Raw genomic sequence first — 17,193 nt, 5'->3', positions numbered from 1 at the left:
ATAATAAAAAAAGAGGCAACTCAGGACATGCAGAAAAGTTGCAGCTGCCACACTGGTTGAGTAAAGCTAAAAATCACACGCACACTTTTTTTTCAGTATTTCATTTATTTTTATAAAACTGGAATTAACAAAAAGGCATGTACCTATTAGTGTTTCAGATTGTACCAGTTTAATACAGGAAGCGTGCTACTGGACACACACAACTATTGCACACAAGACATTGCATAAAAAAAGTCATACATACTGTACAAAGACACATACATACAAAACATACACAGTTATTTATATATATATATATATAACATAAAAGTTGGCAAACTCATAGGTACACCGATTTAAAAAAAAAAAAAAATGGGGGAAAGGAAACATCACGGAAGCTGCCAAAGTGCGTGTCCATCTAAATTTAGAAGTCAATATAAAAAATAAAATAAAAAATAAAAACACTGACAGGGAGAAGTTTTAATTGTGTGTCCATGAGAAGAAGGTTACAGTAAGCCTAAACAACAGGAACCGGACACTGAAAAAATAGAACTTCCTATGGCTGAGGGAAGTTGCGTGTTGTAGGATGTCAGGGAACGAGGATGAAGCTGACCTCCCAGGAGGGCAGATACCTCTCGTGCGTCTGAAACCGGATCTTCTGCTATTTTGTAGACAAGGTGAGGGGTCTTGAGAAACATGAGATGGGTTTGGATCTTTATTTGCACACGGCTTATGGTTTGCAAATTAAACCAAGATGTTCACAACAAATTCTTGTTCATGGTGCTGTTTGAAAATTCACAGTAAGAGTGATCTACCCTGTTTATCCCACTCTCTGTTTGTCAATGACTTTGTAATTCCAAATGATGGTTAATAATACTGTCGACAATGGGGTACATGCCCCGAACACTTCATACATACATTCAGCCTTTTGCCCCCATGAGGAAGGCACAAACAGAGGCAGCACATTGATTCTATGTTACTACAACACTGCAAGGGCATCTGTTCTTTTAGTTAAAGCTTCTAAACAGCTGTTATTGAGTCAAATTTGCCATCTGTGCCTACTCCCTTAAGGAAATGTGCATTCTGATTAGGCCTTCCTCAACGGAAACTGTTTAGATACAAAAGACAACAGTAAAAGCAAGAGGGGCAGATTAAGAGGACAAATGAGGGGAGGGGTGTTAGTGATGGAAGCCGTATCTGGAGTATATCATACATGTTAGCTCTTACAGTCTGAGTTTCATGCATTAAATGTGAGCAGATTACACAAGTTTGTTGTAGTTTATCAAAAGGTACGGTTATATAGGGACTATATAGTCCTGGTTTTGTCAAAGGACTACTTAGTAATTTTGTTTCAGTTGACCACTGCCACTGACTCTGTAAATAATGAGTGATGCAACTTTAAGCTTAATGCATACATATTTCAGTGAGGAAGAGTAATGTGGTTTAATCTTACACAGGGCAGAAATCTCTACAGTAAACTACAAAGTGCAATTTTGCAAGCTTTGCATTGACACAGTTCTTGAAAGTCCCAAACAGCTATTACATAACTATGATATTATGCACATTATTTTTGGCTTTTAAAAGGGTTTAACACATTTAAAAGATGAACATGATCATAGGTATATAAGTGAAAATGGTTTGCTCCACAATCGAGAAAAGTACCCATGAGAACGTTATAGTTTCTCATTTACTACGTTGGTTTCCTCTTGCATTTTTACACCAGCTGCATGGGTGATTTTAATTGCATACCGATTATAAATTCACACAGTATCAATTGTAATGAGAGATTTAAGTCTGTGTCTCAAAGACAGCTTTGTCCCAGCCTCACCCACTTGTCTTAGATCCAGGACGTGCTAGCTTGTTTCTTTTTCTCACACTAATACACATGATATCCTTGGACCCTATCAAACACCCTATCAAACCCTATCAAACACAGGTGGTGCATTCTTTCATAATAGGCATTTTCTGGTGTTCAAGTTTGTTGGTGCAGTGTTCCAGAGAGCTGGAACTCTTTAGAGGAACCAGACAACGTTCAGAAGGCCGCCCACTTTGCAGCACGCCCCAGCAGCAAATCAAACGGAGGAACTCCCTTCTCATGTCCTTACTGCGCAGCGTGTAGATCACTGGGTTAAGCGCAGAATTCAGAGTGGCAATGCAAAAAAAGGTGCTTGATTTGGAGAGGATAGGGCAGGAATATATGCTGCAGGACGAATCCAGAAGGAGAATTGTAAAAGCGGGCAGCCAGCAGACAATGAAGACTCCCACCACTATTGTGACCGTTTTCAAAAGGGAATAAGCTTGTGAGTTGGTTGCTTCCTGGTGGCTGGAGCGTACAATCAAATAGATTTTCACATAGAGGATGACAATAGAGAGTAGTAGGAGGCTGAAAACAGTGACGACAAACACAATGTATTTCTTAGAGTAAAGTGGCAAAACTGCCGAGCATTCAGGGAGGTTGTCGATGCAGTTCCAGCCGATGATGGGGAGTCCTCCAAGAAGGATGGAGGTAACCCAACAGGCTCCAATCAGCAGAAACATTCGGCATGTTTTGTTGGAGCCGTATACCTTTACCTTGGTGATAGCGATATAGCGCTCTATAGCTATTGCCAATAGGCTGAAGACTGAAGCTGCCAGAGCAATGAACACTGTGCCTTCCCTGATGAACCACTGTATTGGGAACAGCTCAAATGTATTTGCCCCTGATAGAAAAATGTTGGCTATATATGCTGAGCCTGCAAGCAGGTCAGAGAATGCCAGGTTACCAATGAAGAAAAACATAGCCGAATGGAACTTCTTGTTGCGGCAGACGGCAGTCAGGACCATCAGATTCTCAAGGATGATGAATGTGCAAAGGATGACGATCAATATTTCGAGACTGGAGGGATGTTCTTTTTTTTTTTTCTCAATTTCTTCCCTCATTTCATCCGTGGTCATGTTTTTAGCATAGGTGTAGTATAAGCGAATCACAGTCTTATTGTAGTACTGGGAATATTTGCTCCCCATGGTGACAGGGTGGCAATGCACAACGGCTTTACGACAAAGATTCATTCACACAGTGTTGTTCAGAGCGTCTATGCCAGTAGTTTCTGCCTTTGAGTAAAGGACAGGAAGGATGCTGGGAGGGAGACTGTCCTACAGTCACGTCTCAGAAGCTCTATGTGGGTCACCTGTAAACACAAAGAAAGAGAGAAGGCCAGGATTACTAACAAAGGAAATGTTGTTGCATCGATGTAATAAACTGTGACAAAGAAAATATATATATTTTTAGCAAAGCCACGTGCTCAGCAAAGTCAAAACCTAAAGCAAAACAGAGTATCCAGGAAACATGTTAAGTACAGCGGAAACTAGAAAATTCTTACTTATTCTGACTGTAATAACCCAGGAACAGTAGGATGGCGATAAACAAGAGCTTCAAAAATAAAACCTTTTATTGTCAGAAATCCTTGAGTTGCTTTACAGCAAAACAGATGAAAAATAAAGAATTGGGTGCTACATTTAAACCACAAAGGCAAACCTTGCAGTTTGCAAGGAAAAGAAGTCAACCGCAGAAAGACTTTGCACCTAACCTAAAGAAGAAAAAAAAAGTACTTTAGTTATTAACCTCCACAAGCAGAGATCACCTTCAGGTGAAAGAATAAATGCTTTGTTAGGGCTGGTGCTTAGACAAAGGACTGCACTCCCAGTCTGAAGGGGACATTCCACTAACCCTGTCCAAGCACTCGGCTGTCAACACACGGCATTGTTGTGGGGAGCAGACCATTCCACTCCAGTGAGTTACCTCTTGAAACTTCAGCATAGCATGCGGATCAGCCAGAGCTCTTCATCCTGACAAGCACCAGCCACCCACTTCCAACCAAAAGTTTTGCAGCTAATCAAATAGATACCAGAAAGTTAAAAGTTGGGGCTTTCCTAAGATTTGAAAAACAAGATGTTTTATCTCTACACCACACTTTTACATAATGATTTCTGAATATCATTAGTTTTATGAAAACTGCTGTGGAAAAATTTAACTAATAGGAGAGTTTTATCATGAAATGCCAAAAAACAAGTCCCAGTGTGAATCGCTAAAATGGATTCAAATTTCGTTTTTTATGCAACAACAAAAAAAAATGGGCCCCAGCTACAGGATCTAAAATAAAGGAAGGTTGGAAGCTCTGGAAATCTAATTAGAAGTGGAGCCGGTGTTTTAAACCTGTCAAAAGAAATATGATCTCTCTGCAGACTAGCTTTCAGAGTAATTCAACACTGATGCGTCCTTGTCTTTGCTAGGGAAAGGGAAGAACTGAGGTAAGTGTTGGCTAAAGAAGAAATGAGTGGAAACTGGGCCTGGATCTCTTCTCTGTTCTAATAGGCTTTGAATCTAAACCTGAGAGCCTAAAAGATAAAGAAGGAACAAGACAAAGCCAGACAGAGAGAGCATGGATGTGGAACGGCATCTGGACACAAAGGCAGGAATCTGAGACATCGCTGTGACGTGCACATACATACACAAACCCATCAATGCATTGCATTGCATTGTAACACACTCGGCTAAATGTGACAGTAGTGTTGCAAAGCATCCTCCTTGCATTCAGACAGGTTCAGCGCACAGCTGCTATAGGCTGCCAGTAATAACCAACACACCGTTTCCTTAAGCAGGAACAAAGAACAATAGTCTCCTTCAGTGTGGATAGCATTGGCCTTCAGCCTTAATAAAGGGACAGCATGCTTCCATTTGGCTACAGCAACTGTATCATAGCAGAAATTTACAGCCAAGCACTCCCTTATCCAACTGCTATCAGAAAAGCCGGGCTCCTCCCCATCCCTTTTAGCTCCAGTAATAGACACAAATAGGAGTGTTTGAGCTTAAGCACATGTGGCATCTGCACTCGGGTAATTATATTAGGTTGTATTATTGCAGCCTATAATGAATTAACTCATGAAAAAGAACCTCTGTGTCTCTGCAGTCTCCTGTCTACTAATGGAGAAAAAAAAATTGGGCTGGCTTTGTTTCACCTTGACTTTTTTCTCTCAGCTCTGTCATTTTTTTTTCCTTTCGGTACGGCACTCTTTTTATCTGTTGTGTAGACAGCTCAAGGTCCGCCTGTCACCAAGGAGTTTTTGGCAACTGTCATCAAGGGATTTCACTTCATGTGGGAAAACTTGACGGGCTGGTTTGCCGAGTGCACCGTCTAAATGTGTTAAACCCTGCCCTGTCGCTCTACCTGCAATACAGTATATCACTCAGATGTTTCTACATTGGCTGATCAACACCTGAACCCCTGCCTTCCTGCCCCTTTGTTGAAGCATTTGACCCAGACAGCACTGTCACACTTCCACAATAAGGGTGACAATGCTAAAAAGTGTTGTCATACCATGACTACCAATGTGTCAATTCTTTTAGACTAGATGTGAACACTTGAAATAATAATCACAAGTAATGTCATAAGAGTAGTATAAAACTAAAACCACTCTAGTCATTTTATTAACTGGCTAATATCAGATTTAAATTCCCCAACTCCCTGAAAAATCTTAATTTTCGATTAATTACAGGAAGAGTAGAAACGTTGGCCTATATTTAAATATATTTCTATATATTTCTATATTTGACATATAAACCACATTTCTGCTTATGTGCACGTTTCTGCACTTAAATGCATCGGTGCAATAAAATACATTACAAACCTGCACCTAAACATAATGCATGCACTTTTAGTATATATATATATATATATATATATATATATATATATATATATATATATATATATATATATATATATATATATATATATATAGATATATATATATATATATATATAGATATATTAGGGCTGCCACAAACGATTATTTTGATAGTCGACTAGTCACTGATTATTTTTGCGATTAGTTGACTAATCAGATCCATTGGACGTAAAACGTACAGCTTATTGCACCAGCAGCATCTGCTCTTATATAACTAGCATTAGCTTACAGCTTTAAGTGTTTAAGGTATGTGCTAACTAAAAATAAAGAAAAGATGATAGTTTATTAAATTTTAATGAAATTTGCAGATTGTTTCGGTGAAGTTTAATAAACTCCTTGCTATCTAAAATATAACAGGACACCGGAGTAAATTCTGGAGCATCTCACACTTCTGATAATCAGCTGTCTGCTTGACGTTTATTCAGCTGTGTAAAAACTATAACTTTAATCTCAGCCAAACTCAGGAACAAATAAAATACTAAAAAAGCCAAACAATAACATTTTTAAGTTATCTAAGTGACTCATATATCATGTTTAACCTGAGTAGCGAAAGACGGCGGTGGGTTTGAAAACGATTTGCCGGGAGTCCGGTGTTCTCACAGCTCTAGTGACCTAGCCCCCGGCTAGCTATCGAGCTAGTGGGTAACAGACGTCTCTGAAAACGTCGGAGCGTTTTTGAAAATATGTGGTGTCCTGATAAACTGAGCAGATATTTGAGGTTTCCACAGCTACATTCTCGCCTAAAAATATGTTAAACGTTTATTTTGTGACCCAGAAAGAATAATAAGAGTAACATTAAAACTAACTAGCTGCCGCCATTGTTGGAAACTGAGCAGGGCCGCGCTATGAATTCTGGGACACAGCTTCTTCTTCGGGGTTTAACGGCAGCTGGCATCGTTGTACATGCAGTGCTGCCATCTTCTGTTTCAGTCCGTTATTACACTCTTAAATCCTGCTACTCATTCCTGCGTCTTTTGGGATCTTACAAAGCTTCAAACGACGCGTTGACTATTAAATCAGTCGTCGACGATTTTGATAGTCGACGTAATCGAGACTAGTCGACTAATCGTGGCAGCCCTAATATATATATTAGGATATCCTATCAGAGAGCTAATATATATATTAGGGCTGCCACGGGGGGGGGGGGGGGGGGGGGGGGGGGGGTGTAGAGGAAGAACATTTTATTTATATATATATATATAAATAAAATGTTCTTCCTCTACACCCCCCCCCCCCCCCCCCCCCCAATTTTTTTGCACATGTCGAGGAGCGTGTCAGGCTACATTTCACTGTGTGTTATACTTGTATAACTATGCATGTGACAAATAAAGAACCTTGAACCTGCACCTTGAAGGTGGAAACCTACTCTCAACTTTTCTCTGACGCCCCCTCAAGTCATTATAGATTAAAAATTTAATCTGAGGTTGCTTCCAACACATGTACAGCGCATGCAGGTTTTTGAATCAGGTATTTGATGTTTTTCCATCGGAATGACGACAATTTAGTTTTGTTTTTCACAAAGGTGGAGGTGGAGGTGTAGCATGGGTTACCGAAAGACAACATGACATCCTGTCTGGATTTTACAGCAAAGGCCCAACAAGGTGCAAGAGCAGGTGATGAAACAAACGCTGGCAGAGAAGCAACACGTGAATTAAAGACAAAGGAAGCCAAACAAGAGACAGATACCTGTGGCAGGATATCCTATCAGAGAGCTTTGAGATCTGTATCATAATAAATTTCTCATAAATGATGCAAAGGTTCTCACGTAATGCGCCTTTCTCTGCTTTACAGTGTTTGTGATACTTCACAGCTATGTATAGTTTTCACACCACACATGCAAGAAAATGTATGCAGCTGCATTTGACACCGAATTTTTAAAAAAACTTTATTTAGTGTTGCAGGGATATGCGATGCATCATGATAGCGGAAGGCAAGCTACTTTTGAGTGAACATGAACAGAAAAAAAAGGTTCCGATTTTACCATGTAAGCCTTAATTTTTCACACTTATGAGCATTTTTCGCTTAATAGTGTCTGAAAGATGAGAATTATTATCTTACTTTCATTTTACAGCTTAAATTACAAAATAAGTCCAACAGACCTGTATAAATCTTGGGCCATAAAGGGTTTTAAACATGCAAAGATTGCTGGAGATAGAGCCTGACGGTTGCTCTTGAAAGCAGACTCTTGCTCTCTTTGGATTTTAACAAGAGAAAGAGCTTTGTCTTCATCGTGGCACTGACGGTTGAACAAAAGCTTCAGGTGTTTTTCATTAGAAACACACAAGTCCCAGTTTGCACCAGAAAACAAACAAAGCCTCACTTCCTTGTTAAACCTTCTGCTACCTGGCTCCATTTTCACCAGGGGGAAAGCATTTGAAACTCACAGTGATGCTAAACCTCAACAACACAAAAAGATTTCGTTAAAGACCATTTCAGACAACAACAACCATGAACCGTGAATTGAGAAAGTTTATATTTGACTTTTATCTTGGCTGCATTCAAATATGTTTACTGTTTACTTCAAATAATCCTTCAGCGCACTTCACGGTTGAACTGTTTGTGGTCGGAGACATCCTGTGACACTTCTTTCTCCATCTGCCTTTCGCACTCCCTGCGAGCAAGTTACCGTAGTGGAAACATATACTCAGACCAGCCTCTGCTGTTCAAAAAAAACTGTATGAAAAAGTTAATGTGTGGATTCTCAAATGTAATCTCTCTTATATGCAATGTGATCTATCTCAAAGTATGCTATCACGGGTGCACAGGAAGCCTCTGGTGCCATTTTTTTTTTCTTTCCTGTTCAGTTTCTTGTGTGTTAATTATCAGTGTTAATCTAAAATGTGAGTATGATTTGCTGTAAATTTTAGCCAGAGTGACTTACATCTTGCTTCCTTACTTTCCCACATGCACATTCTACTCTACTGTAAATGAAGATCACCACGTTAAAGTAACAAAGACCTTTGTATATGTGTTTTGTTTGGTTTTTTATTTCGACTGAACTAAAAGCAAAAGCTGTGAACATCCCGCGGAGGTGTGAGCAGAGATTCTTAGAGGGAAAATTCCACATGCAACGCACAGCAAATATCAAAGTTTCCCCCAATGTCAAGTGCTAACATGCCAGACATGGGGGGGAAAAAAACACCTAGCTCCACCACAAGGTTTCACCACTGCTACCACAGATGCTGAAAGGAAGTGACTAAACCATGCTTACAGAGTTCTGTTTTTTTTTTCTACACTTTTAACTTTCTTAAATTTGATCAGTGATGACATAGGAGCCTTCCTCTTTACACTGACAGGTCAAAACACAAGCCATTTGCACACAGGAGCCCACCAAGACCCCACACCCACCCTTGCATCAAGCCCGCAGAAAAAAGAAAAACACAGGATGGACTGTGTCTGCTGGCAGATGGTTCCAGTCCCTCTTTACCAATCAATCAATCATTCACCGCCAGGCCTCCATGAGGAAAATCATTTTATATCAGCACAGCGATGCTATTGATTGTCTGCTGGCAATTACCAGGAAAAGGCAATTATCCCAGTTTCATGGTTTAACGGGAAAGAGGAGGATGCATGGTGTTGCTGTCACATGACTGTCCCAGACTTTAAACGACATTAGGGACAGATTCGCTTATTTGAAGTTTAAAGAAAAACAAAAAAGAACAAGAAAAAAAACTGCTTGAACTTATTTTCCCCTCTCTTTCATGCCCAGCTGCACACAAATTCAGCAACAAGACGGATGCAAAAAAAGCTGTGAAAATAAAGAAGTAACCAATTTAAAAATAAATTGGTTTAGGGTCAGTTGAGCGTAAACAACCTCAATTTCCTGTCACGAGAGAGGCCTCTTACTCGTGGTGTGCTGACCTCAAAGGGAAACATGTTACGTGTTACAAATTCACCTGTGTGTTCAAGCAGAAAGATTGATTTAGTAGTTGAGGTGTTATGCACACTTTTTCATCTTTTGTCACTTTTGTTATTTCAGTCAAGTCACAAAGATAGGACAGTGTTTTTGACAGTTGTGACAGCTGATATTTTTGGAGAGCAGCAAAATTCACAGACCCTGACAGTCTGTCGATGATTTTACAAACTTACACATAAGCAGGACACATTGGGCCGAGGATAGACAAGTGGAAAAGTGGCAGATATATAGTCGCTTTTGGATCTGTTGTTTTCAAAAGACCAGCATATCACAACGGTGCTACGCATGAAAACTAAAGCAAGGGGAAATGCGAAAAATGAAGGCTTTTAGCAAGCCCAGTAACACGATCAAGAGGCACAACAGACTGGATGAATATGATAGTTGCTGCAACATGTTACTGTTTATGTGGAGGGGAACTGAACTGAGGAACAACAACGTTAACAGAACAAAAAAAAACAACAAAAAAAAACATGGCAAGCAATAACCTAGCTTGCTAAACTATGTCACAGACATCTATATATTACATCCCCTTCTGTCATAAAAACACTAACAAAACACAGAAGTATTTAGCACACATTAGTATCGGTGTCATACCTGCATCATAGCATCAAACGAGAGACAAAACACACAGCAGTTCCGTTTTACTGAAAGGTGAAACAGTTCCTCCACTTGAGTTTTCACACTATGTTTTAGGTTTAATTTTAGCTCCAAATAGCAAATGTTTGTCTCTCTTTGTTTGCTACTACACCAACATTAATCACGTGCCACTAAAACCTCATATAAGCGCCTAGATATAGGAGAGCTCGTGTCCCCAATACACGAGATCTGGCATATAATTAGGGATTACCCTTTCGCTCGTCAAACAGTTTGACAGTTTGGGCACAGCCTCTTCTGGGGGTCGCAATCTGGCAAGACATCTCAGTGTGGAAAAAAAAAAGCATTTTTAGCTCACGTCTTATTGTGTCATTTTTCTGCTCCTTTCTGAAGTCACATCACAGTCTCTGCAGCTTGATAATGCTTTATATATCGTGGCTGTTTGTGTGCTTTAGGGTTCTTCGGGTACCAAGTGAACATAGCTGTAGACAAAGAGCTGCAGAAAGAAGGGCATCGTGCAGCCTCGGGAGCTATAACCATCACCCCCACTGCTGCTGTCCCCTCAGTGCTCCACTCTCTCTACTTGGGGGTGGGGGATCTCCAAAGTCGGCGCCTGAGAGGCAATTACTGTAATACGTTCACCCTCAGACCATCCCTGTCAACTTACGTCTCGTTTTCAAATTGTTCATGTTTTTATATTGCCCCATATTTGCATATTCTCCTTTCATGCGGCTCTCCGATTTGCAGAACCACATAATCCTTACTCTGACACCCCTCAACCCACCTCGTATTTTTTAAACTTCACCACAGAGATCAAAAGACGAGGCCACAAAGAGGTGATCAAATGCACATCAAGAGGGATTTATTTAGCCCACATCTGGAGCAAGCATGTTCTTAAAGCCCCCTATTAAAGACTTCATTACAGCACATAGTGCGCAATCAGTTCGACAGAACTGTGTAGCTCTGCACCAATAGACTACATTCTCAGGCAATACACAAATGAGTATAACGTTTTAATCTTTTCAGAAAAAAGCACTATTATTTTAAATTACTTAAATACACACTTAAAGATTATGATTTTCTGAAATACAAAATCTCAGGAAATTTTATAAGACACTTCTCAGAATTTACCCTTCAACATGTGATATGGTTAAACCACTTTTAAAATTGCAAAGCGCAGAATTTGTCGGCGTGCGTGTCTGAAGGTAAGGTAGTGTTAACCACATGGCGCCTTTCTTAGAGATGCTGAACATGTGTGCATCACATATGCGCTCTGCTTTTTTATCTCTGCACTTTGCACAGCTTTCTTTTTTTCTTTCTTTTGTGAGTGTCTCTGTGTGTCTTTGTGTGAGTGCGTGTCTGTGTACGGCGGCTTAAACCAGCAATGTACGTGCAGGCAATGCCATGCAATGCAGGCAGAGAAGTGAGGTCAGGATTGGTTGGCCTCTTGTGAGAAACCTCATGTGTGAGAGCGAAATTGAGTGACTTGAGTTTCAATCACCATGTGCCTCTAACACCATCCCATAGTTGGGTTTTTTTTTTGTTTGTTTGGTTTTTTTTACAATAAGGTGCCTCCTAATGAAAGGTTTTCAGCCCTCTTTAGTTATCTTTTGTCCCAGCTCACTGTTCCTATTATATCCTGTTTCTAGACTTTCAATTCCACCCCTTCTCATGTTCTCTTGGTAACTGCGCAGATGCTGTGAGAGAATTTGAGATTATTTAATGCATCCGGTGCTAGTGACCACGAGACATGACTGTGTATATCAATGCATGTGTTTGTGTTGATTGGTAGTGCAGAGGGTTCCGTGACTGCGACACTGTGACTGTTTGTTCCACAGATGCTGCAGTGATTTGCAGTGCACTGCACATCATAACAAACAGTCACGGTACACCAGACCATAATCAGTAACGCAAAAAAGGTTTACTGCACAATGAACCGCAACAATGTCTGCAGAGTCGAATGCAAAGAGCCACAAAGCCACCCCGACTGCTCCTGTCTAGTGTCCACTGATAAGTTGATAAATTGACAGTGGCTCTCCATCCCTCCCTATGATCGAGTGTAGGAAAACAACTCCAGACTCCTCTGGCAAACAGAGGTCCATTAACCATAGCTCTGTTTTATGGAGAAAAACACGGTTGCCTAGAGAGGGAACATTGTTGTGTCCACACAGCCCTAACTTGTATCCCAGTATTTTATACAGTTTAGGAATGATTGCATTGAATGGCAGCATTTATGTCTTTGAAATCTCCCCAGCATGAGTGCATCATATGTCAAAACGCGAAGAAATATACTTGTGAGCTGCAAATGTGTGCCACGGATGTCTAATGTTACACGGTTTCGGCAGTTTCGAAGGTCTGCTTTATATACTGTAGGCATTACATGAGTGCAAATAAATAAACTCAGCAGTTACTAATTTTTCTTTATATACTGCATTATATCCTGGCTCTGGTTAAAGTGGCTTACCACTACGTAATATGTAAACAGCAAACAGTGTAGCTGTTGTGGAACTCTTCGAATAGCAGAAGGCAACTACCGTACTTGACTTTCACTTAGACGAGGCACATTTAAATGAAAACGTCTGAGCAGTTATCATTTAAATAAACGGCATCCACTTCTGCCCCGTCTGTCTGTTCAATTGGAGCTGTCTGGCTTCCATCATGACCCAGCTTGTGTTTTGCTGTAGGTTAAGTCCATCATATCTTTCAGCTTGGAAAGACTTAAGCTGAAGCATTTACAGGATAAACAAACTGAATAGCTAGTTTCAATAAAAATGCCCTCACAGTTGGCCATTTTGTCTAACTTTTAAAGCCTGTGAGTGGATATAACAAAAACCTAGCAACCAAAGAAGCTCATTAGGACGAGAGAGAGCAAATTAACTCTCAGCTCCAAACAAAAGGAACAGCTTCAGGAGGCTTTCACTGGCTGAACAGGGCAATTGAAAACCCAAGAAAACTGTCTCCAGCTTCCTCCTGGGTCTGGGGAGGTGGGGTGTTGAAGTAATCCTGTCAAGTTGTCCAGCTGCACAAACAAAGCTGACCGGATAACAAAGACTTCCAAGAGAGAGGAAGAAAGAGGAGGAGGTGGTCTCCAAAACAACAGCATCTTCATATGTACCTGCCCCGAGATCGCGCAAGAGCGAGCCCTGAAAAGGATCAGAAATGAGAAAACCACGACATGACCACACTAATTAAGCCTGCCACGAGGACAGACTGTACGAGGCTGTTGCCTTTCAGTTCATAAATCACGCTGTCCAATCTAAAGACCGATCCAAAGCCACAGGAGTAACCAGAAACCCTGCATTCAATCCATTCGTCATTGTCTCTGAAAGACCCATGTTGCAAGTTTGTCCTGAAAACCTTTTTTTTTTGCATTGCCACTTATTGGCAGCATCTGAGTATTGTCTCGTCCAAGCTTGAAACTGCAGGAGAATTGGAACAGACTTATCCACACCAGAAAGTGTCAGGAAATCCTGGCATGCTGCTACAAGCATCAGGGCCTGGTCATGGGGGGTCTCATAGTTTGTCCAAGTGGAAAAGGAATGTAAAGAGTCTTTAAAGCTAATGGTTTCTTTCGCTGATTGAAACAGCATTTTAAAATACTCACAGCTATTGTTTCCCCCAACAAAATAAAATCCATATTTGTAAATGTGTTTTTCATAAGAATAATTATTTTTAACTGGAGTGAGTAGGTGTCAGCAAAGAGCAAGCACATCATTTGTAGCTTAAAAAAAAAAAAAAGGCTAAAAGCAAAGCGCACCACATGTATTTCTCTGATCTGAGGCACTCCCAGCTTTGGCTGTGAATCATATAGCAACATGCTGTCAGCTGTGTGTTGTGACTTGCGCCTCGGCAGCTTGCGAACAGAAGTCGTTTATTTTGCTCCAGCTGCCACACCCAAGGAAAGTGTTTTTCACGAAAAAGGACTACCAGCATGAGCGCGTAGAAACCAGATGGCTATCCGCAGACCACTATTAATATCACAGAGAAATCCCAACAGAGGAGTATAAACACAGGCATTGTCCCTCATTATCTGACATGGTTCCTATTCTTTTTAAATGTATGCATTGACCTCTGACTGCTTTTACTGAACCAGGTAAAAGACAGGGCGCCTCTGGCAGGTCATGCCTCTGATCTTTTAGTGTTGTTATGAGCCTGATCTGACTGAATAAAGCACAGACAACAAAAGGAAAGACAGCTTCCTCAAAGAAAAGCTTTCTTGCTGCTCCCTATTAGTGGACTGCTCCCAGGCCTTAACTGAAATCTGAGCATCCTTCAGGGATCAACGCCACCCACCCACCACCCATTCCCGACTTTATCCCCCTAGTGACCTGTTCCATTAAAAAAAAAATCCCACAAATTGAGTTCCCACTGCTAAATTACCATTAATTTATTTATCCATCCATGCACTTATACATCTATTTATTTATTTACCCCATCTATCCGTCTTCATTTCTCACGCTATCCCCACTGAAACGGCTCCCATTACAGAGGGCCACTGAGCACAGTGGGCTGGGTCAGCATCGCACAGATCCTGAACTCATGAGGTAATGGGCTGCTGGTCTGTGTAAATGTCCCTACAGTTTAACATAAAACATTTAAGGTTCCTTTATATAGACTGTTAAGACTAATACTATGTGTGCTTCAACTCTGTGAAAGGCATTTAGCCAGTAATTTGATTGACCCTTTTGTTACTCCTGCCAAGGGATGGGGAAGGCGGTGGGTGAGCAAAGAAGCCCGGCACCAGTCAGGCCTGTGGCGGGTGTTGTTCACGTGCAATGAGCCATGTGGTCACATGGGACAAACACAGATGGATGGATGGTTGTGTCATGTCCTATCCAAGACATGCTGGGAAACACACCTGAGTCCACAGGTGGTCATGCATGCACCAAACAAACCAAGTCGGTCTTGCGCAACACCTGCATCAATGACCCTGTTGACAGCCTGTGCAACACTTGATAGGGTGACCCTATTGCTGCTGACTGTGTTTCCTTTTCACAACTATTCTCGATGTTATCACAGGAAGATGTGTACTTAATTTTAACCGGCTTCAAGCTATTCAACATTTTCAGACGCTGATTTCTCACGGCATTTCTTCAGCTGGTCCTCGAGATAATATGACCACAGACTTTTGTACTTTCAGACAGCCTCCTAATGAGCACCGCACCGTAGACCGACACACTGACCCAGACCAAGCACAGGACAGAGCATGATGGATGGAGGCTTTTATCTGAGCAATAAACATTATTTGCTCTAGCTTATCATCTTATCTCACTTTAACTTAAGCATTCTCCCAGGATGTCTACTGGACTGCTGACACCTATATCCTTCACTTAAGGATTTACTCATTTGGTCAGTATGAAACAGTATGTGCTGTGCAGTCAGTATGGAACAATATGTGCTGTGTAGTCAGCATGCTCTCAGCATGCGTGATAAGAAAACCTTCGTTGAATTCAAATCCGGATTTGCAAATTCAGGCCACTTACTTGCAGTTCAGCTGCATCGTATTATTAACGTGTATTCAAATTACATTTCCGTTTTAATTCTCACTCTAAACCACCCATAACAATGCACGAGATTCAGTTAAGGCCATGCTTGTTGAAGCTATGAGCTAGTTTTCACTGAAAAGTCTATCTCCCAAGCCCATAAGATTAACTCCGGTGCACATGGGGATAATGGGGGCTTTTGTCTTATTATTACATCCTTTCAATACAATGCCTTCTTTAGAGTGACGGATGAACAAGCCCCAACAACATCAGGGGTCACAGCGTGGAGGGGGTGCGGGGTTGAACGGGGGGGGCACGGCAAGCTGGCTGTTTGGCTGAGCGCGGTTCCCCCTCAGCCTCGTACAGTACAGCTTCCATACATCAGAGTGCACATACACCCCCACCCGCCCACGTCCAGCTGCCTTGCACGTTAATATTTGACACGACAAATTGTTAATCGTTAAAGGGCGACGTCTAAGAAGCTGTCACGTTGAATCAAATTTAAAGAAGAAGAAAAAAAACATCTCGCGCTGTGCTGTAACTGCTTTCTTGGGACACTTGTGAAAGTGCAGAAGTGACGTTTCTTAACTGCGGCCACGCAGCGAGCTGGCATAGGTACTCATGAGTCATTGTGGCATTTTGAAAAGTTTGCCGAGACTTTCCAAGCATTATTGACACGCTTCACTGCTCATGCAATGAGAGGGACCTCGTGGAGTTTAGATAAGTGTCTGTCTCTGATTTTCAAAGTCCGAGCATCTATAAATATCAGCCTGGTGGAGCGATACAATAGTGCGGATCCCCTTTGTTAGGCTGCTGAAGCACATGCTCTTACTTTTTGCTCTTATCTTTAAATGGTGGGATTACTTACCCCATGAGAGATAGTAGATAGCAGAGTAAAGAGACGCTCCGGCAGTTTGATATTTGTCTTCAGGTGTCCTCACGTATGCGTCAAAGTTCAGCGCCTTCCTCTGTTACTCCAGACCAACGGTGACAATCAAAACTTTGGTAGCGGACCACACGGCGTGCCTTCTCTAGACAGTGGCAAATCCATACCGGTTTGAGAGCCACCACGAAACTGTTCAAAAAGGCGCGATGATCCCCCCACCCCCCAAAAAAGGAGAAGTTATGAAAGTCAAACCAGACTTTTTATGTTAAAAAAGGTTTTAAAAAATGAAGAACTAGCAGTTTCTATTCTGTCGATCTAATCCAGTCGGCTGTCTGTCTGTCTGTCTGCTCTGTGAGAACAACACTGGGCTGTGGAGCGTCAGTGAGGCACTCACGCAATACGCGCTCACACACCCACACACGCGAGACGCGGCGTGGAGTGTATGGAAACGTCATATTCCCACGAAGAGCCGTGAGTCTCGCTTTTGAAATATAAAACTAAAACGAGGCAGTTCTGCGGCCAACAATTAATATGGAAAATGCCCTTTAAGCTGATTTCTGGACCTTTTCTTCACTTTGGAGCGCTCAAATAAAGTCCAGATGTTCCGCCTC

The 17,193-nt window shown here is 41.4% G+C and overlaps 1 protein-coding gene across 1 annotated transcript; it reads right to left on the bottom strand.

The window, feature by feature from the left end:
* Positions 1–152: 152 nt before the first annotated feature.
* Positions 153–17,114, bottom strand: s1pr2 (sphingosine-1-phosphate receptor 2). Its single transcript, XM_026164599.1, has 2 exons — positions 16,565–17,114; positions 153–3,146 (listed from the first exon to the last, which is right to left on the bottom strand). The coding sequence occupies exon 2, from the start codon at positions 3,025–3,027 to the stop codon at positions 1,906–1,908; it is 1,122 nt and encodes a 373-aa protein (XP_026020384.1). The 5' UTR covers positions 3,028–3,146; positions 16,565–17,114; the 3' UTR covers positions 153–1,905.
* Between the last annotated feature and the right edge of the window lie 79 nt (positions 17,115–17,193).

This window comes from Astatotilapia calliptera, chromosome 4 (assembly GCF_900246225.1).
Source record: "Astatotilapia calliptera chromosome 4, fAstCal1.2, whole genome shotgun sequence".
NCBI classification, from domain to species: domain Eukaryota; kingdom Metazoa; phylum Chordata; class Actinopteri; order Cichliformes; family Cichlidae; genus Astatotilapia; species Astatotilapia calliptera.
The sequence above is the reverse complement of the archived record's forward strand: the minus strand, read 5'-3'. Positions and strand labels throughout refer to the sequence as shown.